Genomic DNA, 27,808 nt, shown 5'->3' with positions numbered 1-27,808 from the left:
CCCTTTCTCTTCTCTTTTTCTCTCCTTTTCTATATTTTCTTCTTATCTTCTCCTCACCTTCCATATCAATTATAATCTATGCACATAACAGATCTTTATATTCTGCTGTCAGCTCTTTCTCCAGAGCTTCAGTATCTTATCACCATCTACCCAGTAAACATTTCAACCTAAAGGTCCCATAGATACCTTAAATTCAGCACATTTCAAACAAAACTCATTATTGCCTCTCCCTCTCTCCTCCAGCAAAAGACCACTTTCTATTTCTGGTGAGGGAACTACTATTCTTCCAGTCACCTAGGTCAACAATCTTGGAGTCACTGCTGATTATTCACTCTCATTCTCCATTATCCCTCCAATCAATTCACTGCAAAATCTTACTGATTTTGCTACCACATCATCTCTTCTATCTATCCCCTTTTTTCTACTTATACCATACCCACCCTAATGGACTTCATTTACTAGTGATAGAAGAGGTGTTCACAAATACTTACATGTTCCTCAAGAAAAATATTCTGTTCTTTGTAGATTTAAGGGAGGAAAATATCCTGAGGATATTTGGAGACATGTGGAGACGGTCTGAAAGAACTGTAATTAAAACTAGATTTTGAAGGATGGGTAGGCTTTGACAAGTGGAAAGTAAGAGAAGTATATTCCAGAATAAAGAACAGAGGGAGCAAAAGTCCAGAGGTGGGAAAGTAAGCTTATATGATTTTTAGTGGTTTCAAGAAAATGGGTATTGAGAAAAGGGGAGAGAGAGAGAGAGAGAGAAGGACAGAGGTAAGGAAGGATGGAGAGAAAGAAAGACAAAGAGAAAGAGAGAAGAAGGAAAGAGAGGGGAGAGAGAGAAAGATAGATAGATAGATAGATAGATAGATAGATAGAGAGAGAGAGAGAGAGAGAGAGAGAGAGAGAGAGAGAGAGAGAGAGAGAGAGATTTTTTTGCCTCACTAGCTATATAGCTCACCTAGTATTTGGATGGGCCAAGAACTTTGTGAATGAAATGAAAGAAGGGATCTGGTCTAGTTTGTCAAAACATGTAAAGAGCATGTATAAGAGTTTTTGCAAACAGGAAGTTTGTTGGATTAGCACTTTTTTCCCCTCCAATATACCCTTCAAAGCCAGTTAGGATCATCTACAATAGCAGTGCCAAACATGAGACCTATGGATACCATCCACAATATTCTTGTGTGCAGACTGAAGCAGGCTAAAATGTAATTTGGAAATATTTAACAAAAATATAATGGAATATAGATAAAGTTAATATATGGATTTCTAAGTCTCTATGAGACTAGCAAGGATCTTTACGTACAGTTTAATGGTCTTGGTTTCTATTTAAATTTGACATCTTTGGTCTACTGGAAAGCTAGGAATTGGGCTATGCCAGTCAAAGGAAATGCTCATAGAAGACTCAATCATTGAATCACAAAAGTTAAGAGTAGGAAAGGGGCTCTGAGATTAGAGATAATTCTAACTATACATGAAAAAAAAAACACCCTCTACAACAAATCCAACAATGAGATCATCTAGCCCCCTTATTTAATGAGGTAGAAGCTACGAAGTCCTGAGGCAGTTCATTCTATCTTGAATAGAAGCTCTATTTGTTAAGAAATGTTCTTTCCAGAAGCCATTTGGAATGTCCAGCTAACTCCTATTATGCTTGCAGTCCACTTTAACTGCCAGATCATTTTCAGACAAACTTCTCATCATTACCATTATCTTCTTGGGAAGATGAATTGCCTGAACTCAAGTAAAAACCTTTAGCTTCACCCCTATTAAATCCTATCAAACTGGGTTTAGTCTGATGTTCTAGTCTTAAGATTTTTTTTTGTTTCCTGATTGTTATACAGTGTGATACCTATGCCTCCCATTTTTTGTCATCTGCAAATCTGATGAGTGTGCAATCTCTGCCTTTTCCCAAGGAACTGATGAAAAAGTTAAACAGCACAGGGTTGAGAACCTGTTCTATTTTAAATTGTACTTGAACTCTGAGACTGCCAAGAGATTTATTCAGAAATAAGTTTTAAAAGCTAATTGCAAAGAAAAAAATGTTAATTTCTCTGTTTTTGACCATTGGCCCTTATATTTTAAGTTTTAATTTGGTTCAGAGTGGTATTTCTATTTCTGATGCTTCTCAGGATAGCGCTAGTTGCTACATGGCTATATTTTGCTGATAGAGCTTATTCTTCAAAGAAAATGAAACTTATTTTATTCTGAAATCACTGGATTATCTGGAGATGCCGGAAGTCTTAAAGATACAAAAATCAATCAAAAAGTACAGTCCCATTGTTGGAATGAGTGAATATAAGAAAAAAGAATACATAAGAAAAATTATATAATAAATAGAATTCTATTCACAATATTTCTTAAAAGCTTACTATGTACTAAGTTATGTGCTAGTCTGGGGATACAAAAAGAAAAAGTAAGACAGTTCTTGTTCTCAAGGGGCTCACAATCTATTAGGGGATGGCAATGCATAAAAGAAATTTCAGTTGTGGGATGGATGGCAGGGCCAGGCATCTTTAAGCTCTTTTCCTACTGCTTGGCAATCCCAAGGAAAGAATGACACAAATCCTCATGTTTGCATGAGAACTTTACCTCTGTATTTCTCAGGTTTTTAGTGACCTCAGGAAGTGGGCAGGGGGCCTTGAAAGAGGGAGAAATTAGCCTCGGTGGAGTGAGTGAGGCTGTGAAAGGAAGAGGGATTGGCTAAATGGGAAGACTGCACAATTTGGAAAGTCCTAAGAACTCTGATCAGAAGAATACCATTACAGCACGCCAGCCATCTTGTCACAGGTGGTGAGGACTAAATACCGAGTAGGAGACCCATTTTAGGACATGACCAAGATAGTCATTTGTTTTTCATGACTTTGCTGTTGTTCAGTTGTTTTAGATGTGTCTCATTTGGGGTTTTCTTGGCAGATATACTGGAATGGTTTGCCATTTTCTTCTCCTTTCTTGACTATGCATATTTATTAAAACAGTTATGATTTATTTGATTTTTTTCTAGTGGAAAGGGATTGGAATGAGAAGAAAGAAATGCTTGATAATTCTGAGAAATGAATTTTTAAAAGAGGCAATGGCAATGTAAGACAAAAGACTTAAGAACGCTGGTCAGAACAATAATAAGAAAACATGCTAACTACTCCCTGACTGAGAAGTTAGGGACTATATTCAGGGTGAGACCAATTTTTACATATGATCAATGCATTGTAGGTAGTAATTTTTTTTTTTACTATTGTGGTTTGGTTTAGGTTTTTTCAATGAGGGTTAGAGTAAGAAAAAGAAATGCTAGATCAGTGGTTCCCAAACTTTTTTGGCCTACCACCCCCTTTCCAGAAAAAATATTACTTACCCCCCTGGAAATTAATTTTTTAAAAAATTTTAATAGCAATTCATAGGAAAGATAAATGCACCTGTGGCCATCACCACCCATCTGGATCGCTGCAGCACCCACCAGGAGGCGATAGCGCCCACTTTGGGAATTACTGTGCTAGATCATTTAAAAATAATTTTAAATAAAGCAGAGAGAAGCAGCTAGGTGGTTCAGTGGATAGAGAGCCAAATCTGGAGATAATAGGTGCTGAGTTTAAATCTAGCCCCAGACACTACTTAGCTGTGTGACCCTGGGCAAGTCCCTTAACCCCCATTGCCTAGCCCTCACCACTCTTTTGCCTTGGAATTTATCAATTCCTTTTTACATTTTTTTAAACCCTTGCTGTCTATCATAGAATCAATACTGAGTATTGGTGCCAAGGCAGAAGAACAATAAGGACTAGGCAATGGGGGTTAAGGGACTTGCCCAGGGTCATACAGCTAGGAAGCGTCTCAGGACAGATTTGAACTCTTCTTGACTCTGAGCTTGGTTTTTGATCCACTGATCCATCTCGCTCCCCCTATCCTCCCCAAGTATAAATTCCAAGACAGAAGGTAAGGGTTTTAAAAAAAATGCAGCAGCAGCAGGAAGGGCTATTGTGAATGTGTAGGAGAAGTGGCTTTGGCAAAGGCAGAGAGAGAATATGGGACTCATTACGGAGGTCAGGAATATCGAGCATACCCTGCTGAATTTCCATATTTTTAGCCGCAATCATAAAGGGACAACAGGAATTTCTTCCTGGAGCACCAACATTTTGAATTTGTTGACAGCACTTGCAGGCCATCAGCATCGTCAAATCTACTGAGCTTAGCACCTAGTTAGCAAGAATAATTTGTTAAAATAAGAAACTAGCAGATGGTCTGCTTCTTTCTCCTGACATCTGCTCCACAAACGAGCCCTTCCTTGGTTGCCCAGCCTCCCATGGTGAACTCCCCAGCAGCACCACTGAGAGAACATTTCGTGTTCCTTTGCCCCAGGAACATTTTTGCCCTCCATGCGAAAAGCGCTCTGTATGGCTTTGTTCCATCAGTAGCCAAGAGCATGAGGATAAGAAGGGTGCCGAGAACAAAAGAGAGCGAGCGGCGGTAAGAGACGGAGAAGAGGCAGCCTGAGAAGGGTCGCCATGGCACGGTGAGAGTAAAGCGGGGTGGACACTAGGGAAAGGAACTTGTGAGCTGTCTGTGACGGGCTGGTTGGCCCCCGTCCTGCCTCCTCCTGTCCTCACACCAGTGTAGAATAAGCCATCACGAGAGCTGCCGGGCACGTTCCATCTCGTATAACTTGGGTTCATCACGGACATAACCGATCTGCCTTTCAGATTTTTGTTTCCAAAGGGGGAGTCTCTAGGGTGGCACATCCCTAAAGCCAGATAATTCTGTGACGGATTACCTTCATAAAATTCTGCCACCATGACTGATGGGAGAGCAAATTTTGTTTTAAATCAGGAAAATCAGACGCGGAATTGTAAAAACCTCTTATCAAGCAGAGAAGGTTTGAGAGAAACCTGGGAAGACTTGTTGAACGGATGCAGAAAGAAGCGAGCAGAACCAGGACAATTTATGTGATAACAACAATAATGTAAAGACAAACAATTTTGATGGTTTTAAGAACCCCAAACAATATAATGACTAACCACAATTCCAGAAAACCCATGATGAAACATTCTATCCACCTCTTTTTTTTTTTTTAAACTCTTACCTTCTGTCTTAGAATTACTACTGTGTATTGGTTCCAAGGCAGAAGAGCAGTAAGGGCTAGGCAATGGGGGTTAGGTGACTTGCCCAAGATCACACAGCTAGGAAGTGTCTGAGGCCAGATTTGAATCCAGGACCTCTCAGCTCTAGGGCTGGCTCTCAATTGAATGAGCCACCCAGCTCCCCCTTGTAATTATTTTGAATAAATTTGTCAATTTTGTTCTCTGCTTATTATTCTTATGGAACTCCTTTGACATATGAAACCAGGAAGGTTCCCAATGTGTAGCAGAGGTGGGTGACCAGTTCCTGTGTCTGAGGTCACATTTGAACCTAGAACCTCTCAACTCTAGGCATGTCTACCCACCTCTTAATAGAGTGGTGATGGACCCACAGGGCTAAATGAGATTTTTTTTTAGGGGAAATGGCCAATGCAGGAATTTGTTTTGCTTAACTATGCTTATTTGTTGTAAACATTATGGTTCTCTCTATTTTAAAAAGTAGGGGGAGGTGGGAAGGAGAAAAACATTTTTTTTAAGTTAAAAAGATACTTTTGTATCTGAACTTCAGATTCATCAGCTCTGAAAAAATTCTTCATATCAGTAGCAGTTAGGTAAGATGGGAAGTGGGGTTGAACTGGTCCCAAAGTTTAAGTTTATAAAAATTATACAGACCCTTTCAGTACAACGGGCACCATTTTTCATTTGTTCTTCTTGGAAGTGGCACCCATAAAAATGATTTCTTTGTGGATGCAAAATGACTTGAATCCATTAGAAATTCAGACTAAAAGGCAGGTACTGTGACACTTTTCTTTCTTTATTAAAAACATCAAGAGACATAGTCACCATTTGCAAAATGGAAGTGATCTTACCTTTGGAAGCAGCTGGATTGCTTGCAGAATTCTTTGTCTGTGTCCAGAATTAAGGATACCGATTTCCAACAAATCCTGATCCTCCATCACGTTGCTTCCCTGAAAGCAACAGGCAGAGAAGTTGTTCAAGCTAGAATTTGAATGGAAGACCGCAGATTCCAAAATCCAATGCTTTCTCCCAACACCACCACCCGAACCAGGGAGATTTCTTTAATTTGCTTTACTTATTTCCTTGGAACAAGGAGGGGGGAATAGTTATTTGGGTGGGAGCCATGTTTATAAAACAATTGCATAGCATCAAAATACTTAAAAGTTATTTTAAAAACAATTGAGGTACAAATTGCTAAAGATTATCCTCTATTGTAAAACACATGATATCTATTTCACATAGTTTGGGGAGTTTAATTATTTTTCTAAATGAATCAAGATCGGGGAGCTGGGTATGGAACACTGAGATGTCCTTAGGTTTCACAAATGAAAAAATGAACACATAAAAGAACAATTAATAATATAATAATATAATATTGTGTTGTATATTGTATAGTTTATTTATTATAATATATTTTATAACATATAATATAATTATTATTATGTATTATAATATGTAATATAATATAATATAATGATAACATAATAAATAAATGAACAGATAAGACAAAAAATAAATACAAACAACCTTTCCACATTTTGACTTTCTCCATCATGGTTTTGAAACACTGTGTGTGGCTCAGCATAAGAAATTTAAAAGGAAATTTTTGGGAGTTTTGCAGAAGCCACAGATGAAATGCGAAGACCAGTAGATGACACAAAAAAGTTTAAAATGATATAGCCTAGGACCAAATGCTTAACCTGGATTTTACAATAATGAACTGTAAACACACCATAAGAAAAAAAAAGAAAAAAATTCAAATATCTTTTCTGGTCTGAAGGGAAGACCAAGACATTTTATGTGGATTTTCCAGATTGCAAGGGCACCACATTGTTAACTCCTGCAATGTGGAAGGATGGATACTTGTAAAAGTTTTCATCACCTTTTATTAAATTATTGAGCTTTCATTGAGTAACGGAAATAAACGACTATGTTCCTAGGATATATCGAGAGAAATATGGTGTCTAGAATGAGAAAAGATACTGTACTTTGACCTGATCAGAACACAATAATTAATAGAAGAATAATCCTTTGATTCAGAGTCTACTATGTGCTAGGAACTGGACCAGGTCCTGAGAAAACAAGCACTGAAATGAAATAATCTTTACTCTCAAGTAGTTTGCATTCTATAAAAAAGGAGATCAAATGTATATATGAATGTGCAGAATAAAACAAATATAGGGTATTTGCATCTGGGACTACGGTTCTACAGCTGGAAGAAATCTCAGAAGTCATCTACTCCAATTCCTTTATTTTTATAGGTGAGGAAACTAAAGTCCAGGGAAGTTAAAAAAACTCACATAGCATCACACGGAGGTAGGACATAGGTCTCATGATTCAAGAATAATTTTATTTTATTTATTTTTATTCATCATCACTTATTTATTTATTTATTCATTCATTCATTCATTTATTCATTCATTCATTTATCTATCTATTTATTATTATTTTTAAAAAACCATTACCTTCTGTCTTGCTCTCTATTCAGTGAACCACCTAGCTGCTCCTCTTTGCTCCTTTTAAAAGTTGCCCCTAAATATTCCTTCTAATGCTTACTAGGCAGCTAATTGGTGCTGTGGATAGAGTGGTAGGCTTGGAGTCAGGAAGACCTGGGTTCAAATTCTACCTCAGCAAATAATTTAACTTTTTTTTTTTGGTTTGCCTAAGTTTCCTTATCTGTGAAATGGGGTAATAATACTTTCTTCTTTCTAGCTGTACAAGTAACCTTCGATTACTTACCCCAATTGCTTAGTTCTTGCCACTCTTCTGCCTTGGAAGGAATATTTAATATCCATCCTAAGACAGAAGGCAAAGGCTTGAAAAATAATACCTACCTCCAAGGTTGGTTATAAAAAAATTAAATGAAATATAACAAAGCACTTTGCAAACTTTAAATGTATTATGTAAATGATAGCTATTATCATCAGTACTACAGCTACCTGTGTGACCTTGGAAGTGTCATGAAGCAGCCAAGGGCTTTAGCTTCCCGATCTGTAAAAGGAGGGGTTGGGCTATAAAGTATCTGATTTCCTTTTTTTGGCTTTATCATATATGAGCTCTATGACATTAGGAAATGAAATGGACTGTGTTCTTAGATAGTGAGTTTCTCATTAGCGGATGTATTGGACAAGAGATACTAGTCAAGGATATTTTGATAAAGATTCACACTTTAGTTAAAGGAATGGGCAAAGCTCTGAAGATGGCTAAGGTGTACATCAGTTCCATTAATCTATGGGTCCATAATGCTGGCATTTAATAAACTCTGGTTGTCCAGAAAAGAGGGTCAAGTGTCTTTGCTGCCAACTTGTCGAAGACATAAAGAAGAGATCCCATTTGCGTCTGGCAGATTGCACCGACTGTTACGTTGTTCACAAGAGTCCCTGAAAGTGTTGATTTCAGTGTTTAGAGCTTGAAGTGTTTTTGGCCAAGGCTACTTGGCTTCCGTGGATAGATGCTATTGGAATAAGTGAGTCACCTTTCAAAGCTTCTTTGGAGGATTACCGTTGGAAACCCAGACATGCTTATAGAGGGCGTAAATACAAACAATACTATCTTCTCTTCAGGGTCAATTTCCCAGCAGAGAATGAATATATTTATCAACCTTGATGTAAAAAACCGAGTGAAAGATTTTCGAGTGGAGTATACATTATGAGAACTAGGTCTAGTCACAATGTAGGATATGGATGGAAAGATGGAAGCTGCAATAATTTAGGCTTCGGTTTCCTTGTCCATTAAATGAATGGGTTCAATTAGATAATGTTTAAAGTCCTCTCTAGTTCTGGCAATCTAATGTTAAAAAATGGTGTTGAAAAGATTTTAAATCTTAATAAGGGAAATTAATAAGTACTTAATTTTAATTTATATAAGTAGAAGTAAAAAATCTTAAAATCTTAATAAGAAAAGTTAATAAGTACTTAATTTAGATAAGTAGAATAAGTAAAAATCTTAAAATATTAATAAGAAAAATTAATAAGTACTTAAATTTTAATTTAGATGAGTAGAATAAGTAAAAAATCTTAAAATCTTAAGAAAAATGAATAAGTACTTAATTTTAATTTATATAAGTAGAATCAGTAAAAAAATCTTAAAATCTTGATAAGTAAAATTAATAAGTACTTAATTTTAATTTATATAAGTAGAATCAGTAAAAAAATTTTAAAATCTTGATAAGTAAAATTAATAATTACTTAATTTTACTTTACTTCATAAGTAGAATAAGTAAAAAATAATAATTAATAAGTAAATACATTTAGAGAATAATACCATCTAAAATATTTCACAAAAATATATATTCCATAATTCATCCTTCTTTTTTAAAAAAATGTATTTTAAGGTCTGGATTAGAAGAAAACTAGATTCTCATAACAACTTTTGTTACAATTTATTGCTTGAAGTATATAAAGAAAATCTGACCTCACACATAGATATGTTTTTGGGAAAGAGAGGAGTAATTTATAGGCAAATAATACCTGAGTATCATTATAGAAATTAGTTTTGACCTCAAAGACCCGCTAAAAGGGTCAGGGGGACCCCTGAGAACCACTGCATTTGAGCACAGAATAAATGCAAGTTAATGCTGTCAACAGGACTTCAACTAATGTTCATTGAGATTTATCCCAACCTAACTCCAACATATGTTGACATCATCTAAGAGATGAAGACTGGATGCAAAAGAGAAATCAGGGTTTGTAGAGGTGAACTGAGTTTGTATCCACATAGAGCATCAACATTCTATTCTATCCATCTACTAAAATGATAATTTGTTTGGTCAGTACTTTTAGCTTTTGGGGTAAAATCTAAGGATGAGATGGATTACTAGGTATAGCCAACTTAAAAGAAATCTCTATCGCTTATCTCTTGATATTTTCAGGGGCACACTAGTAAATGTTACATTACTATTATTATTAATATTTTACTTTCCCTAATTACATGTAAAAACAATCTTTAACGTCCACTTTAAACAGTTTTGAGTTCCCAATTTTCTCCCTCCTTCCTGCCCTCCCTCCCTCCCCTTCTCCCATGCCTCCTCCCTTTTTAAGATGGCAAACAATCTGATATAGATTTTTTCCCTCCTGTTAGTAATTTTGTGGAAGAGAGCTCAAATATACTAGTAAATGTTAAACAACTGGCTCTCTGGGAAGAATACCCATGATATACCTTGTGGGCCTTTTTTTGTTTCATGATGCTCTTTTAAATTTAATCCCTATTATTAACATTTTAAAGCAACACTTTCTTAAATTTAGACAATCAACAAAACAGATCAAGTCCTGATTTGTAGCATTTGCCAGTTTTTTGTTTAGTTGTTTTCAGTCCTGCCTGATTCTTTGGGACCATGTTTGGGGTTTTCTTGGCAGAGATACTCAAATGGTTTGGCATTTTCTCCTCGAGCTCATTTTACAGATGAGGAAACTGAGGCAAACAAGGTTAAGTGACTTGCCCAGCAACTAAGTGTCTGAAGTCAGATTTGAAATTAGGAAGATGAGTCTTTCTGAGTCCAGGCCCAGCACTTTATCTCTGTGTCACCTTGCTGCCCCTTTTGCCAATTTCTAAGGAACAAATGATTACCCTAAAAGTTTAACAATTGGCTTTCTGGAGTAGGTCTGAGTTATCTCAGGCATACTTCTGGATATTTTCTTTTAGAGAACTTAGTCTTTTATGATACAAGATCCACAATAAATTGCTATTGTTGAACATAATAGAATAAAACAAGATGCTAATATGCATAGGTCAAAGCAACTTCTACACTCAAGTCTACACTTTCTATATTGGTTCCACCTTTATGGAACCACAGGTTTGGACCAGTGAGTACTCATTTGGGACCACATCAAAATAACTAATGTCTCAAACAGGGCTCCTAATTATGTGAGACAAGTCAAGTCATTAAGAATTAATTAAGTACCTACTATGTGCTAGGCATTGTGTTAAGCTAGAGATTCAAAGAAAAGGAAATGTGCCATAATCTAATGGGGAAAGAGGAAGATTGATAGGCAGATAACTATGTATGAACAAGCTGAATATAGGATAAATTGGAGATAATCCCTGAGCAAAGGTACTAGCTAGCATTAATCAGGATAGGGAAAGGCTTCAGAGCTAAGACATTTGATATTTTTTGTATGTAATAACACATAATATATAGCCCTTTTATGTTTTTTTTTAAACCCTTGTACTTCAGTGCATTATCTCATAGGTGGAAGATTGGTAAGGGTGGGCAATGGGGGTCAAGTGACTTCCCCAGGGTCACACAGCTGGGAAGTGGCTGAGGCCAGGTTTGAACCTAGGACCTCCTGTCTCTAGGCCTGACTCTCACTCCACTGAGCTACCCAGCTGCCCCCCCTTTTATGTTTTATCAAGTAATTTCCTTACTGTTCTGCGAAACTGGTATCATTATTCTAATTTTACAGAGGAGACAATTGAGGCTCAGGGAGGTTAAATGATATGGGAAAGCACATCCAAATCCTAAGTGTTAGAGGAAGATTTGGGTGAGTCACGTAGCCCTGTTTGACTCAGTTTCCTTATCTGTAAAATGAGCTGGAGGAGGAAATGGCAAATCCCTCCTGTATCTCAATCGAGGAAACCCCAAATGAGGTCATCAAGAGTCAGACACAACTGAAACTTACCTATTTGCCTCAGTTTCCTCATCTATAAAATGAGCTGGAGAAGGAAATGGCAAAACACTGCCAAGTTAACCTCAAATGGAGTCACAAAGAGTTGGACATCACTGAAAAAGACTGAACAATGGCTATCCCTACTTTGTTCTTCTCAACTGTGCTTTGGAGCTGTTCTTCAGAACTCCCACCTATAACTTTCTAATTAGTTACTTCTTGCTTTCCTTAAACATTAAACCAGAGGATGTGTTAACTCATGTCTTTTAGTGATCTCTTGTTTTAATTCGTATTAAACTTAGACTGAAAATATAACTGATTTATACCTATTTCTTTTCCACCTGAATTTCTGATCCAGTGAGATGTTTTTGTTTTTGTTCGAGCCATATGTCTTTTCAAGTTCTGGAGGCTAATACATATATATACACACATCCGTAAATACTTAGGGACTCGTTTTATTTTTGAAAAGTACAATTTAATTGATATATATGTATATATTTACATCTTTTACATTTCCTCATGCACATATTACCCCTTCTTTCTTGAAAAGAGCCATCTCTAATAACACAGAATAAAAAGAAAAAAGAGGGGTCAGTTCAAAAAAAAAGGTGAAAATGTTTGAAATAATATACAATATTCCACATCCTCAGTTTCCTACTTCTGAAAAGAAGTTGGGGGAGACATCTTTCTTAATTTCTTTTTTGGAATCAAACTTTTTTGGTTATAATAATTTCACAAGTATATATGCTTAATTTAGGCAAATGTTAAACATGTATCTCTTGCCCTAATACATAATTTACTCTCTTTCTACGGAGAGGGGGCTCATAGTTATACAACTCCCTGGTTTTCTGACTTTAAAATATCAAATAATGATTTGAAAATATAATCAAAATAGGTCCTTCTGTTTCTTTCTCTCCCTCCATCCTTATTATATACATCTGTCTGTCCCCCCTCCCTCTCTCTCTCTCTCCTAGTATTCATATCTGAATATATATATATATGTATATATATATATATATATATATATATATATCCCTAACTATAATCTCATCTGTATGCATCTGTATCAATTTGAGACTGAATGTGGTACACTGGGGAGAGTAGGTGATGATAATCCTGCTCTGGCATTCTGTGCTTTAGTCTTCACATCTGAATAATTGAGAGAATGATAATTTCAATATGTAGTCCCCCAAAGTTGTTTTGGGGGATGAATGAGAATTTTGGTAGTGCTCTTTATAAATCAAAGCTTTATGTACATGCACACTTAAAAATGAATGGGACTCAAAATCTGGTCTCAGACATATCCTGGCCGTGTGATCCTGGGTAAGTCACCTAACCTCCATTGGCTAGTTTCTACTGCTCTTCTGCCTTGGAACCAATACTTAGTATCATTTCTAAGACAGAAGGTAAGGGTTTCAAGAAAATGAAAGGAATTTTTCCCATTGCCTTTCTCAGAGTAAGGATTCTCTAAAAGTTTGTTGAACTGATTAGAAATGGAATGTCAACAGAGCTGTACTTAGATATCCAAATGTAATCTGTTTTTCAAAGTTTTTTTCTTCTGTGGGCATCTCTGTACCTATCATCATGATGATGTCAATAATGATAATGGTGATGATCATCCCTAATAATATGGCAATTTATAGTTTTCAAAGCATCATGATATATCACCATACTTCATTCCCTGCGAGGAAGGTATGACAAGTATTTAAAAAGAGGAAACTCAGGGGCAGCTGGGTAGCTCAGTGAATTGAGAGCCAGGCCTGGAGATGGGAGATCCTAGGTTCAAATCTGGCCTCAGACACTTCCCAACTGTGTGACCCTGGGCAAGTCACTTGACCCCCATTGCCTAGCCCTTACCACTCATTTGCCTTGGAGCCAATACACAGTATTGACTCCAAGGTGGAAGGTAAGTGTTTTAAAAAAATAAAATGAGGAAACCGAGGCTCACAAAGTTTAAGTGACTTGTCCAGAGAAGGATGGAATTAAGCATTTCATTAAGCACCCACTATGTGCCAGGCACTGTGCTTAGCACTTTACAAATATTATTTCATTAAATCCTCAGAACATCTCTGGGCAGGGGCAGCTAGATGACTCAGTGGCTAGAGAGTCAGGCTTAGACCAGGGAGTCCTGGGTTCAAAAATGGCCTCAGTCTCTTCCTGGCTGTCTGACCTTGGGCAACTCATTTAACCCCCATTGTCTAGCCCTTACTGCTCTTTTGCCTTGGAATTAATACAGGGTATTGATTCTAAGATGGAAGGTAAAGTTAAAAAAAGAAAGAACATCCCTCGGAGGTGGGGACTCTTATAATACTCATTATCCAGTTGGGGAAACTGAGGCAGATAGCAGTTCATTGACTTGCCAAGTATCTGAGTAAGGCTCTGAAAATAAATTAGAACTTGTCTTCCTTACTCCAAGCCAGTGCTCTGTGGCACCACTTAACTGCCGCTAGGTCACAAAATCATGCCTTATTGATTCCCAGTTCAGCTCTCAATTCATAGCTCTATGCATCAACCTAGACAATCTTGTAATTCATTTCAGAGCACTGCCTTGAAAGTACCTCATGTACAAAAAAAAGAAGGGAAAAGTTTTCCTAACTTGAGAGCTGGGTTCCGAGGCCAAATGATATTGGCCATTTTTATAGAGTGCCATGGGCACCAGATTTGGCTGCAAAAGAATTTTGGCTATTTGCTTAGATCAAAACTACCTTCAAAACCCCAAAGGTTGTTGTCGTTGGAGATATTTTAAAGAGGATGCTCTTTGCAACACCTCAAAGAAATCTGCTTGGTTGAAGTCCTCACTCAGTTCCTTCATTTGCAAACAAGAGGAGGATACTACTAGAAATTAAAGGGTTTAAATCTTTTTTTTTCCATTATGGACCCCTTTTGCTTTCTGATGAAGTTCATGCACTCCTTCTCAGAATCATATTTTTAAATAATAAAATAAAAGGCAGAGGATTAAAAAGGAAATAAATTACTTTTAAATTATCATCCCGCCAAAAAACCTTCATGGACCTAATTAAAAAGCTCTCAACACAATGACATTACTAAGGTCCCTTCTACCTATACATCCTTGAATGCAAAACTCCAATGATTCAAAGGCTTTAAAAGAAATTTCCAAGTGGAATAAACATGGTATATAATGAATGTCCCACTGAAAAAGGCAGGATTCTTATCCAAAAGAATGAAGGTTCCTTTAAGGCAAAAACTATTTCATCTAAGTCTGTACCCACACTAGTTTCTTAATACAAACTTTCTGAATTGCACTGGCTTGAATAACCACCATATTTTCAACTGGCCAATTTTTGAACAGATATGAATATGGATCTCCCCTGTGGGAACATTTGTGAAAATTGCCATCCTTAAGTTCAGGAAGTAATGTTCCCCGAGTATCTGAACAGCCCTCCCTAGATGCCTGGGAAGCAACCGTATGTGATTTAACGTACAGATGTGAAGGTAGCAGGAATATCCTGGCTAAGTGTGAGGGACAGGAGAGCCTCATTATTCAGTCTTTGAAGCATCCTGGAGAGCAGGCCCTCAGGAATGGCAAATGTAGCAGTGAGGAGGGCACTGGGTTCTCTCTTCTTTTCCCTGATTCCCTCCTTCAGCTGCCTTAATCTACACTGATCACATCTCTGATTTTGTCCTTCACGACTCTTAAAATGATCTGGGCAGCTGGTGCAGTAAGGACTTGAAGCTGTGGGGAACTTTAAGATTTAACAGTGAACTTCTCACAGCATTCTGTAAGGGAGGTAATGGAAATATTATTAACCCTGTAGATTATAGATAAGGAAAGTGAGTCTTCTGATACCAAACCTTGGGATCATTCCATTATTCAAGTCTGCAAATTGTACTCCTATCCTTCTACTCATATAGATCTCACTAATTTTTTCTAATTTAAAACAGTTTGGGGGAAATACAATCCTTTTATTGATGACCTCTGAGGATACTAACTTTGCTAAAATCCACAAACCCTGATTTCTCTTCTGCATCCAGTCCTCATCTCTTAGATGATGTCAACATATGTTGGACTTGGGTTGGGATAAATCTTAATGAACATTAGCTGAAATCCTGATGACAGCATTAACTTGCATTTATACTGTGCTCAAATGCAGTGGTTCTCAAGGCCCCCCTTGACCCTTTTAGGGAGTCTGTGAGGTCAAAACTAATTTCCATAATGATAATCAGGGATTACTTGTCTATTAATGACTCCTCTCTTTGCCAACAGCATATTTGTATGAGGTCAGGTTTTCTTTATATACTTGTCAAAGCAATAAACTGCAGCAGACTGAATGGACAAGCTGATATGAGAATCTTTGCTGTCTTCTTCTAATCCAGATCTTAAAATATTTCACAAATATATGTAGAAAAATGAAAAAAATTCTTCTTTGTTTTAGAAAATATAGTTATTTTTTCATTAAAATGCCATTGATATTAACATGCAATGGGCATATTAATGTTATTTTTAAATGAATTAATAAATAATATAATTTTTATCAGTTTTCTAATATTTCTAATATGGTCAATATAAATAATTATAGTCCACATAAACAAAAGCTCCTCAGGGTCCTTAGTAATTTCTGAGTCGTAAAGGGGTTCTGAGACCAAAAAGTTTGAGGACTCCTGCTTTAAGTTTTCCAGAGCACATTCCTCATAAGAACCCTGTGAGATAGAGGGTATAAATATTAACATATCCATTTTACAGATGAGGAAAATGAGTAGTTAAATAACTTGCCCAGGATCACACAGCTAGCCATTTGTCAGAGTAGCATTTGAACATAAATCTCCAGATTCCATATCCAGTTTTCTATCCACTCCTTGAACATAAATATAAGATATTCTCTTTACTTTAGGAAAGCATTTTAATTTATCAGGATTTCTGACAGACATTTCATTTGACTCATCATAATACTGATATAGGTAATGTAGGTGTTATTCCTGCATTTTAAAGATGAAAAGTGAATTTCAGAGATGATGAGTAATTGGACCAAGGTCATAAGCTCATACATAGATCAGAGCTTCTGAGTATGAGAGCCATAAGGGACCTTATTTTACATATGGGGAGACAGAGGCCCCCAAAATATCACAGAACCATACCTTTAGAGCTATTAGAGACCTTTAATTCCCCTATTTGACAGGTGAGGAAAATGAGGGGGGTTAAGTGACTTTATTTTTTTCTATAGGGACACATATTTATATGAAGAGTAACTGAAACTAAGTTCTAAGTTTTCTATAACTATTGCTTTCTTTTTTCTCCATCTTTTTTCTTTTCTCTCTTCTTTTTTCTTTCCCTCCTTCATTTCCTCCTCTTTTTCTCCCCTCCTCCTTCTTCTTTCATCTCTTCCTCTTCTCTCCTTCCTCTTCTTCCTCCATCTGCTATTCATTTTCTTCTCTTCTTTCTCCTTCTTCATCACCTTCTTTTCTTCCTCCTCCTCCCCATGTTTTTTTCCTTTTTTCCTACCCATCCTTCTCCTTTCCTCTCCCTCCTCTTTTCTATCACTTTGGCTCCTAGTGAAGCTCTCCCACAGATGCTCTCTTCTGTGAACCTACAAAGGATGAGCCAGCACTTAATAATTTTATTCAATGCCAAATAGAAAGTATTTCAGTTACCTGCATAATAGTTCATAAAACACTGAATACAAAAGAAAGAGAGTGGTATAGCAAATTGTTCTAGGGGCTTTTCACAGTGAATTCCATCCAAAGTAGCAAAAAAGAGAAACAACCAGTAATAACTGTAGATTGTTGTTGTTATTCAATAATTAGAAAGTCATGATCAAGTGACCAGAGTTATATAACCAAAGCTTCATAAACTAAGAGATGACCAATACCATAAAACAGAAACATCACAATTTCCTTGAACACTCAATAGATAAACCTTGTTACAGATCAAATCTTATTACAAAGCCAACAATTATAGATAAAACTCTCACGTAAAGTCACCAGAACATAGCGATGACCCCCCCCCCCCCAATGTAAGAACAACATTTTCAAATAGATGTAGGCACAATGAATGCTCAGTCTCCAAACCATAAGGAATGAAATGCTCTAAAAATACAGTTACTAAAGAAATCAAAGCTATGTGGAAGTAGGATGGGATGTCTATGGTGCCCCTTTCCTGGTGCTATTGGAATTGTTATTAAGACATTCTGTGTGGGTCTCCAGATCAGCCTCAATTCCAGCACTATAACAACAAAAACTAATCATTTTATTTTTTTATTGTACAAATAGTGTACAATAAACTATTGTACACTATTTGTACAATAATTTATTGAATGCTAATTATAAAAGACTAATAACAGGGTAGTGACTTTTCTACCTGGGTTCATTAAAATAATAGTAATAAAAATCAATAATAATATCTTGTGCTGAACCAGACTTTCCTGAACATCTCCACACCATGCAGAATGTGAGTCACCCTCTTCTATTCAGCTCTCCTCTGTATGCTGCTTTCCCCTTAGATTGCAGGCTCCATGAGGACAGGGATTGTCTTGTTTCTATTCCTATTCCTATAGCTTATCATAGTGTCTGGCACAATGTTAGCACTTAATAAATTCTCTTTTTCCCTCTCCATCTCCCTCCCCGTCCCTCCCCCCTCTCTTTTTGTTCTCCCTTCCTCCCTCCCTCCACCTCTCCCTCTCCATCTCTCTCTCTCTCTCATATCCATATACCTATCCTCTATGTATCTGTCTGTCTGTCTGTCTCTCTCTCTTTCTCACACACACACATACATACATACTCTCACCCACATTTATATAAGGTTAGCCTGTGTTCTTTTTATCATTTCATATTACTTCTAGGAATTTGCTATGATTAGTAAATTATTTTCATTTTCCAATATATAGAAAAATATCAGGATTTAGAATAGACTTTAGATGACTATCTTCTCCAAGTTTCTTACCTTTGAATTTAAAAAAGCTGATACCCCAAAATCAGAAGTCTAGAAGAAGGGATTCTTCAATTTAAATTCTGGGAACTTGTATTTTAAAATATGTTATTAACCATATTTCATTGTAATTGGTTTCCTTTGAAATCCTATGTGTTTTGTTTTATGCATTTAAAAACATTCTTCTTAGAAGAACTGGACTGCCAAAAGGGTTCAGGACACAAGATACAGGTGAAAGACTTTTGGTCTTGACTAGAGCTAGAAAGTGCCTCAGAGGTTATCTAGTCTACATCTCTTATTGTGTGGATGAGGGAAGTGAGGCTGAGAAGGGTGAATTAATTTCCCAAGGTCACATAAATAGTATGGGACAGAGGAAGGATCCAGATCCAAGGCCTCAGAGATTGCAAATTGAATATTTGTTGCCCAAGGAAAATTGTCATCAGTGGGAATCAATGGAGCATTGGCTTTGCATTTTTCTATTCCATGGAAATCTATACTCTGAAACTGACTGGCCAGATTGATAGAGTGTTGATTATTTCCTTAGCTCCCTACCAGGCCTGTGGCAGAAACCTTTAAGAGGATGTTTCTCTGGGTAGAAAATTATTCAGTGAATGGTCCCATGTGGTGTGTGGAAGACCTGGGGCAACGCTCTGGAAAACAGCTGTTCTTGGAGAAAAGAAATTTCTGATCCAGAGGGGTCATTATTGTTATTTTAAATCACAGAAATGTAGAAAAATAACATAATAACCTATCATGCACCCGAGAATTAAAATGGAACTTTCTGTCGCTATGGTTATAGCATTGGGTAGGTGGCATTCTTTGTGGAGTGGTGAGAAATGAATCAAATGACCAACTGGAAAAAGGCAGACCTCTATAGTCAATGTTCCATTAGATTTAGAACAACTAATAATAGTAATTATCTTTCAAAATAGCTAGGCTGATTACTCTTGGCTCCCTTGGAACTCCAACTTAACAGGACTGACTCTACTGCCACGAGAACTCTACCTGTATGCATTTCCTGGGCTGCCTCATTAAGTACTAACAAGGCAGCCCTTCCTGTAAGGACCTCAGACAACCTGCATACTGCTCATTTAAACATGAATTGTGTGATGTCCTTTTCCCCCCTTCATTTTGTCTCTATATTTAGTGTTGACTTTGGGTCAAGACAGAAAAGAAGAAAAGAAACCTGATTTTGAGAAAATGTAGTCTAATGAGCTAAATGCCTTCCTGCTCTCCCACATGTATATTTCTTTTGATTTTTACAAAGGCTTATTTTGTAAAATACAAATAAGCAAACCTCTAAGGTGAGTGCAGAGTCTAAATCTGTGACACTACTTAGATGACAGTATAGTGGGGAAGTACATTTGAGTTCAAAAAAGGCCTCAGAGATTCTAACTAACTGTGTGACTCTGGGCCAACCACTTAACCTCTGCCTGCCTCAGTTTCCTCATCTGTAAAATGAAGACAATAAACAATCCTAGGGTTGATATGAGAACCAAATTAAATAATATTTGTAAAGTCCTTAGCACAGCATTTGATACATAGGAGGTAATGAATTAAAAAATAAAAGCTTATTTCCTTCCTTTCACCTCGCCTCATCTCTATCTCCTGGTATCGCTGGCTTTCTTCAAATCTTATCCAAGTCCTACATTTTGTAAGAAATCTTTTTTAGCCCTCTCTTATCTTAGGGTCTTCACTCTGAGACTACCTCCAATTTATCCTGTGTATCTTGTTTGTTTGTACATAATTGTCTACATGTTGTCTCCCACATTAGACTTTGAACTCCTTGAAGATGGGGATTTTTTTTAACTCTATTGCTAGGTACAGGGCTGACACATAAAAAGTGCTTAATAAAGTGCTGACTGTTAGATTCTCAATAACTGTGTGACCCTAGATGAGACATTCAACCTCTGTCAACTTCACCTTTCTCATTTGAAAATGGGGATAATAACAGGATCATTGGGAGTATCAAATGAACTAATGTGGGCAAAATGCTTTGAATTGTGCTGGATCATCACTGTGGCATAAGATAATAAGAATCACTTGTATCCATGTGAAAATGTAGTCTTAAAACTCTTTCAAAATTATCATCTGATTTGAGCCTCACAAAACCTCATATGAGGTTACAAAGCCTCATATATACAATAAGTATATTATTGTCCCTATTTTGGAGTTGGGGAATTCTAGTCTTCCAAGAAAGGAGATCCAGGATATAGACTAGGTTCTCTTAAACAAGATCAAATCTTCTTTTGATTTTACTGTTAGAGAAGTCATTGTCATTGGGGAATTTCCTTTGGACTTATTTTTTATATACCTGATATCAACTTGTTTCTGTAGATGCTATCTTCCCAATGGAATATAAGTCTACTGAGAACAAGGAAAGACATTTTGTTTTGTCTTTGCAGCTTCAGTTCCTGGCATGGTGCTTGATAAATAGAAGATGCAGAATAAATGCTTGTTGAGCAACTGAATAGTGGAAACTGACTAACAAAGGCATTATTTCTCTGCCTTAAAAAAAGAGAGATTAATGTTCCTTTCTCCCCTCTCAAATTATATTTAAGTTATTAAGGTTAATCCTAGATTGTTTTCCTTCTGATTCTTTTCTTATGTTTCTTTAATTTTCAAAACTTATTCTCCCTCCTAAATAGCTGCCATTCAAACCCCAGAGAGTGAGAATTTAATAAGCATGTGTTATTTTTTTAAGCATGTTGAAATGTTGGGTGGTGTCATAAAATGAAATGGTGATTCATTTCAGAGAAACATGATGTGTTCCTGTATTTTTCTGGGGTGATGAACAGTCATCGAAAACATAACCTGGGATGCAATTATTTCTTAATTCTTTGATGAAAAAAATCTCTAATTGCAAAAAGGGCACATAAATTTTTTTTAAAGTTAAAATGAGTTCATCTATAATCCTTTGGTTCTGCACCCTTTAGATGACTCACTTCCTCTATGGGCCACAGTTTTCTCATTTCCAAAATGAGGTTGTTCTCAAGGCCTCTCAGGTTCTGTAGCCAATCAATTAGCAAGCATTTATTGTGCACAGACAATGTTTCAGGCACTGTGTTAGGTAAGGAGATACAAAGATAGCACCCAAAGGGTCCCTGCTCTCAGGGAGTTCCCATTTTTAAAGAGATTTTGTATATACCTATAAGTATATGTGAAGATTGTATAGAAATGTAATATGAAAAATTAAAAATAAAACGAAAGCTTAAGTAACTTGCCTGTAGTCATGAGTCTAGTATGGGCCAGAGGACTTGAAACCAGGTCTTTCTGATTTTAAAGCTGGTCCACTATCCACTATATTCCATTGTTTACTCATTTTATAGATGAGAAATTAAAACCTAGATAAGGTTAGGCTAAATCAGAGCATTGAGAGAGGATACTACACATGACATATTCTGTATGGGTTAAGAAGTTTCTCAAAAAACTTTTAGCTTAGTCATAAGGATTTTGTTTTTCTTTCCTTCTCCCCAATGGGAGGGGGAAGTGAGGAGAGAAAATAAATACTTTTAATTAAAATTAACATTTAAAAATTTTCCTTTCAAATCATGTAAAAAGACAAGGAAGGAATTGCCAGTACAAGATAACACCAAAATGTTCTTAATTTTATTTTCCACTTTTGCAAATTCTCATGACTTGAATTTCCTCCAGGAATGTCAGTTGAGACATCTGATAATCTAAAAGCATTCAGAGTCCGGATCCCATATGGCCCTAAAATATTTCCTATCCAGGGGGAGAAAGAGAACATATTGTGAGAGTCATAGAGTTTATGACTTAAGCATACAAGCAATATGGATGCCTTTAAATAATCTTTCCAGGTTACACTGGTCAGTGAGGTAGAAGACAAGAACCAAAATAAAAAGCTGAGCTCCAGGATGCATGCAGTTTTCCAAAATAGAAAATAAACAGCCTGCTACATGTGATACCAGGAAGCCCTGGGTTTGAATCCTGACTCAGATGCTAAGTGTGTGACTGGGAAAGTCATGTCAATTCTCTGGGTCTCAGTCTCTCATACATAAAATGAGAGTGGGTAGATCTGAAGACCTCTAAGGTCTCTTCTAGCCCATAAATGTATGATTCCATGATCCCATGCCATCTGATAAGTTGTTATTCCATCAATCAGTTTCCTTCTACCTTGGTTTCTCCATCTGTAACATAAGGGTGTTGGGCTTACATGGTCCCTTCCACCTCTAAATCTAAGATCTACGTTATAAAGAAAAGTTGATAATAAGGCAGAGCTTTTCGTGTGGATGTTACCTATTACGAAGCTAACAGTGTGACATGGCTACCTGAAAGACTGATGTGATCATAGATTGTGACCATTGTGAAGGGGGAACATTCCCTACTAGCCTATATCCTGGCAAGATCACCAATAGGATATCCTGTTAATTTCTAGGCAATAAATTTTTGGAAGGGCACTGGCAAATTTGAAAGCATCCAAAAGAAGATGAGAAGGTCAGTGATTCGTTCTGCTTGCCTTAGAGGGCAGAACCAAGAAAAGTAGATGAAAACTGAGAAGGCAGAGGTACAAATAAGGGAAAACTATAAAATGGGAACAAGTTGTTTCAGGAGGTAGTGAGTTCTCTTCCCTAGAAGAATCAAGCAGAAACTGGATGATCACTTGCTATGAGGTATTTTATGTATGAGATGACATGGAGGACCTCCAAAGCCCTTTAGAATACTCTGATTATGGCTCTGTAATTTTAAGAATAGCTACTACTGGAATATTAGTAAAGGTCTGCAAAGTACTTTGCCTGTATTATCTCATTTGATCCTCACTACTACCCTAGGAAGTAGGTGTTATTATTATCTCTATTTTACAAATGAGGGGACTGAGACAAATAGACATAATTCGCCCAGGATCACACAGCTAGAAAGGATCTGAGTTGGATTTGAATTCAGGTCTTCCTGGTTCTAGATCCAACATTCTATCCTCTATGCTAACTAGGTTTAAATTAGTAATTCTAATAATGTTGGTAGTAGTTCCCAGGACTGTGCAGTTCTGGTGGTAGGGATGGAAAGAGAGAATTTTTGATCAAGTCATCTTTGAAGGACTCTTGAAATCAACCATGTAGATGGAGGTCTTTATTCTAGAGTAAGGGCAAAGTCTGAGTCCAAGGTGAGTGTGTATATATAGATACATAATGGATATTGAGGTGGTATGTTTTACTCACCTTTTTACATATATATATATATATATAATATGTATTTACTATTTCTATGTAACATTTATTTGAATATATTTACTATATATATTTTATATATAATNATCCCACCTTTCCAGTCTTCTTACACCTCCTTCCCCTCTTCTCAAGTACTTTCTTACACCTCCTTCCCCTCTTCTCAAGTACTTTCTGAGCAAGTAACACTGGCTTCTTTGAACTAGAAACTCCATCTCTCAGTCCTAGACATTTTCACTGTCACCCAGGTTTGACCCTCTTTCTCCTCATTTCCATCTTTTAATGTCCCTGCCTTCCTGGAAGTCCCAACTAAAGCCCCACATACTGTAGGAAGCCTTTCCCGAGTCCCCTGACTGCCTGATCATTTCTGACCTATCCTGTCTATATCTTGCTTGTCCATAGTGTTGTCTCACGTTGGACTCTGAGCTCCTTGAGGACAGAGCCTATCTTTTACCTTTTGTTATATCCCTAGCACTCTGAATCCTTCCTTCCTTCCTTCCTTCCTTCCTTCCTTCCTTCCTTCCTTCCTTCCTTCCTTCCTTCCTTCCTTCCTTCTGTAGACCCCTTAAAGACATAAGACATAAGACATGGCTGTCTTATCCATTTTTACATTTCCCATAATTTCTAGCAGAGTAACTTGAGTTCAGCAGGTGCTCAGGAAATGCTTGTCAAATGAATGAATGAACTCTAAACTTCTTTATGGAAATGGCTGTGCCTTAGATTTCAGGAGCTCTTAACTTGAGTTCCATGAATTTTCAAAAATATTTTGCTTACTATTGATTGTACTGGCAAAAAAAGTAAATTTAAGGGAATTTGCTTCCCTGTAATCTTACGTCTTTTGTACATTTAAGACTTTTTTTTGTGAGAAGGGGTTCATAGGTTTCATCATACAGAGGCAAAAGCATTCAAAAAACCAAAAAGGTTGAGAACCCCCTGACATGGAGGATTTTGTAGTCATTCAACAAGCATAATTGCCTGGATATGACATTGATCCATAAACATTTAAGAGCAACCTTTGAATTGATGTTGCCATACCAAACATTCATAACTTCCAAACTATATGGAATTAAAAGATTCTAAAATATAGAAACATAAAAAGCGAAATCAAAGCCAACTGGAAACAGGATGAAATGCATATCATTCCCGACTCCCTGTTAGCTATTAGAGTTATATTAAGGATGTTTCCAGGGAACTTACAGAAGATGAGAACAATAACCCTGAGAATTTGGCTTGTATCACTGGCTCTATTTCATAGATGTGTAAACTGAGGCTGAGAGAAATAGAAACTGATTTATCACAGAGTCTTTTTACATTAATTCCAGCCAGATGATCCCTTCAGTTCCATACCATCCAATGCAGTTATTTTTTTCCCTTTGTTATATCCAGTCAAGCCTTTTATTATATGTTGACTGAAAGAAATATTTGCCAAATGTTTGGCATGGTGCCTGTTACATAGTAGGTACTTAAAACATGCTTATTCTCTTCCTTTCCCTTTTATTCTTTTCTAAATGTTTAATATGGATATACCACTTCCCCTCTCTTGCTTCCCTTCTCATTCACTCTAATATATTTGTAGATGCATGTATATGTGTGTGTGTGTGTGTTTATATACATAAATTTGTCTTTGTATCTGTCATGTATATTACCTAAAATGCTTAGCAAGGTAAAAGGTGTAGTGGGTGTTTGATAGATGCTCACCTGGTGAATCAGGACAATGAAGTATAATGCAAAAAGTTATAGATATAGAACTAGATGGTTCAGTGGATAATCTCTCTAGAAGTGTGACCCTGAGTGAGTCATTAGTTATTGTGTTACTGCTTCTTCATTTGTCTTGTTATGGGATTGGATGATATCCTCATTAGGTTTCCTTTTAAATCTAAAACCTATGAATTGAATGGATCTGCTTCCACCATTCCCTTTGCATAATTTTATTTTGATACCTGCAGTTCTAAAACAGGCCATTATCACATCATCAGAAGAGTCAGAAGGAAACCTGATGTTGCTTAGCAAGGCCCTACTGATGGATGAGAAGAAGGTATTGGAGACAGCATTTAACAGATTCTTTTTTCACTTCTTTTCATTTTTTAAACGATTACTTATAAATGGTCAGAATTAGACATTTTTGTAGCCTTTTTAGGGATCAGATCGCTGGAATAGCCACTTTGAGGTACTCATTGCTCTTTCCTTCTTTCCCCTACTCCTCTGCCCTCCGAGCATTTGGAAACATCCTTGTCTACATGTGTCTCCATGTGTACACACTGTCTCCTTTAGGTTGTAAGTTCCTTTAAGGCAAGAACAGTAACACTTTTTAAAAATAGAAAACAAGTACGACAACTTTGCCTGAAAATTCAGGGGCAGTAAAACACTGAATTATGTACCCATGAGCCTTAAGGGATTTGCTGCAGAGAATTCACAGATTCATAGGAAAATTCAAAGTCAGAGAGAATGCAAAATCCATACTTTCTGGAAATGCCAGTCACATAGTATAGTGAAAAGAATACTGAATTTACGTTTACCAAGATTGGAATTCAAATCTTGACTCTGCTATTTATTATTACCTGTATGACTTTGGAAAATCACCCAATATTTTTGGTTCTAGGTTCATGTGCAAAATGAAAAGGTCATTTCTACAGTTACTTTTGGGGCTTGATTTTTGATTGTAGGATTCTCTGAACCACCTTTTGAAGAAATTTATTCAGCTTCATTCTCTGTGTGATTGCTGGCAGAGCATTAATGTTGTTCATTTTGTTTAGTCCTAAAAGGGCAATGACCAGTGATAGTCTAACAATAATAATGCTTAATTATAATAATTTACATAGCAGTTAAGGTTTCTAAAGACTCTATAAACATATACATGGATGTACATACATAAAATACACCTTTTATAATTGAATGTAGGGGAAATTCATAGGGTAATATACAATTCTTTCTTTGTATAATGAAATGTATGTCTTTTTTTAATGTTTGTTAACTTGACAATTAAAAAGAACCAATGGGCAAGCAAATTGGCTCAGTGGATAGAAAGCCTGGTCTGGAGACAAGAGGTCCTGGGTTGAAATATGGCTTCAAGTACCTCTTAGCTGTATGAACTTGGGCAAGTCACTTAATACAAATTGCCTAGCCCTTATTGCTCTTCTGCCTTGGAACTGATACCTAGAGGAGGTAAGGATTTTTTAAAAAGTGATAATACTGGGAGGGGCAATATCTGCTAATTAGTTTCCAAAAGATCATACAGAAGGGTTGGTCAAGGATTGTCAGGGGGGTAAAGGTAATAGACTGGTGATTTATTGCTCTATGTAGGCTTGGGCTTGAACCCCATACTCTTCGATTTCTCTTGAGAAGATAAGCTAGAAAGTCAGAAAGACCTCAGTTCAAATTCTACCTTAGCTATGTAGGAGCTCTGAAACCCTGTTGAAGACACTGAATTTCTCTTTAGGTCTTGGTTTCCACAAATAAAAAAGAGAGGTTTGGACTAAAAGGTTCTTTCTAGCTCTGAATCTTTGATCCCATAAGGGCTGGCTTCCAAGTTAGCAGTTCAGTTGGAGGCAACAGACTCCCCTTTCCTCCTGCCCTTCAATTCAGTTACAAACAGCATTTTATAGTTCTTTAAGGCAATCCTCAATCCTCACAACAACTCTGTGCAAGTATGATTAGCCTCAATTTGCAGGTAAGGAAACTGAAGCTCAGGACAGGAGCTGTCCAAGGTTCCTAGCTGGTAGGGAGCCAGGACTCTGAGAACCCTTTATCTCCTTTATGTGGACATGTACTTTAAATCAGGGACAGCAATAAATAGAAATAGAAAACTTGTAAGAAACAGAAAATAAGGATGACAACTTGTCGTGAAAATAAAGAGATTAAAGCAATGAGTTCTGTGTCTGATAACCTTAAGGGGCTTAGTGAGGGGGAAACTCTGTGATTCATAGGGAATTCAAGGTCACAGAGAACCAGAAACTTATGCCTTTGGGGCAGAAGAACTGGCGATACCAAATATATTTTGATGTGATTCATTCAACCTGATTCTCAACTTTGAGGGGATTTGTACTTGGTACAATGGTAATA

The 27,808-nt window shown here is 36.8% G+C and overlaps 1 protein-coding gene across 1 annotated transcript in view; it reads right to left on the bottom strand.

Annotated features, from left to right (window-relative positions):
* Positions 1-27,808, bottom strand: part of ANKS1B (ankyrin repeat and sterile alpha motif domain containing 1B) — a 1,330,035-nt gene that overhangs the window by 422,636 nt on the left and 879,591 nt on the right. Inside the window, exon 17 of the mRNA XM_044679159.1 lies at positions 5,936-6,034. Within this exon, the coding sequence (XP_044535094.1) occupies positions 5,936-6,034 (99 nt within the window). The remainder of the gene's footprint in view (positions 1-5,935; positions 6,035-27,808) is intronic.

Source organism: Gracilinanus agilis, chromosome 5 (genome assembly GCF_016433145.1).
Source record: "Gracilinanus agilis isolate LMUSP501 chromosome 5, AgileGrace, whole genome shotgun sequence".
In the NCBI taxonomy this organism is placed as follows: Eukaryota; Metazoa; Chordata; class Mammalia; order Didelphimorphia; family Didelphidae; genus Gracilinanus; species Gracilinanus agilis.
Note: the sequence above shows the minus strand (reverse complement) of the source record. Positions and strands in the feature narration are given on the sequence as shown.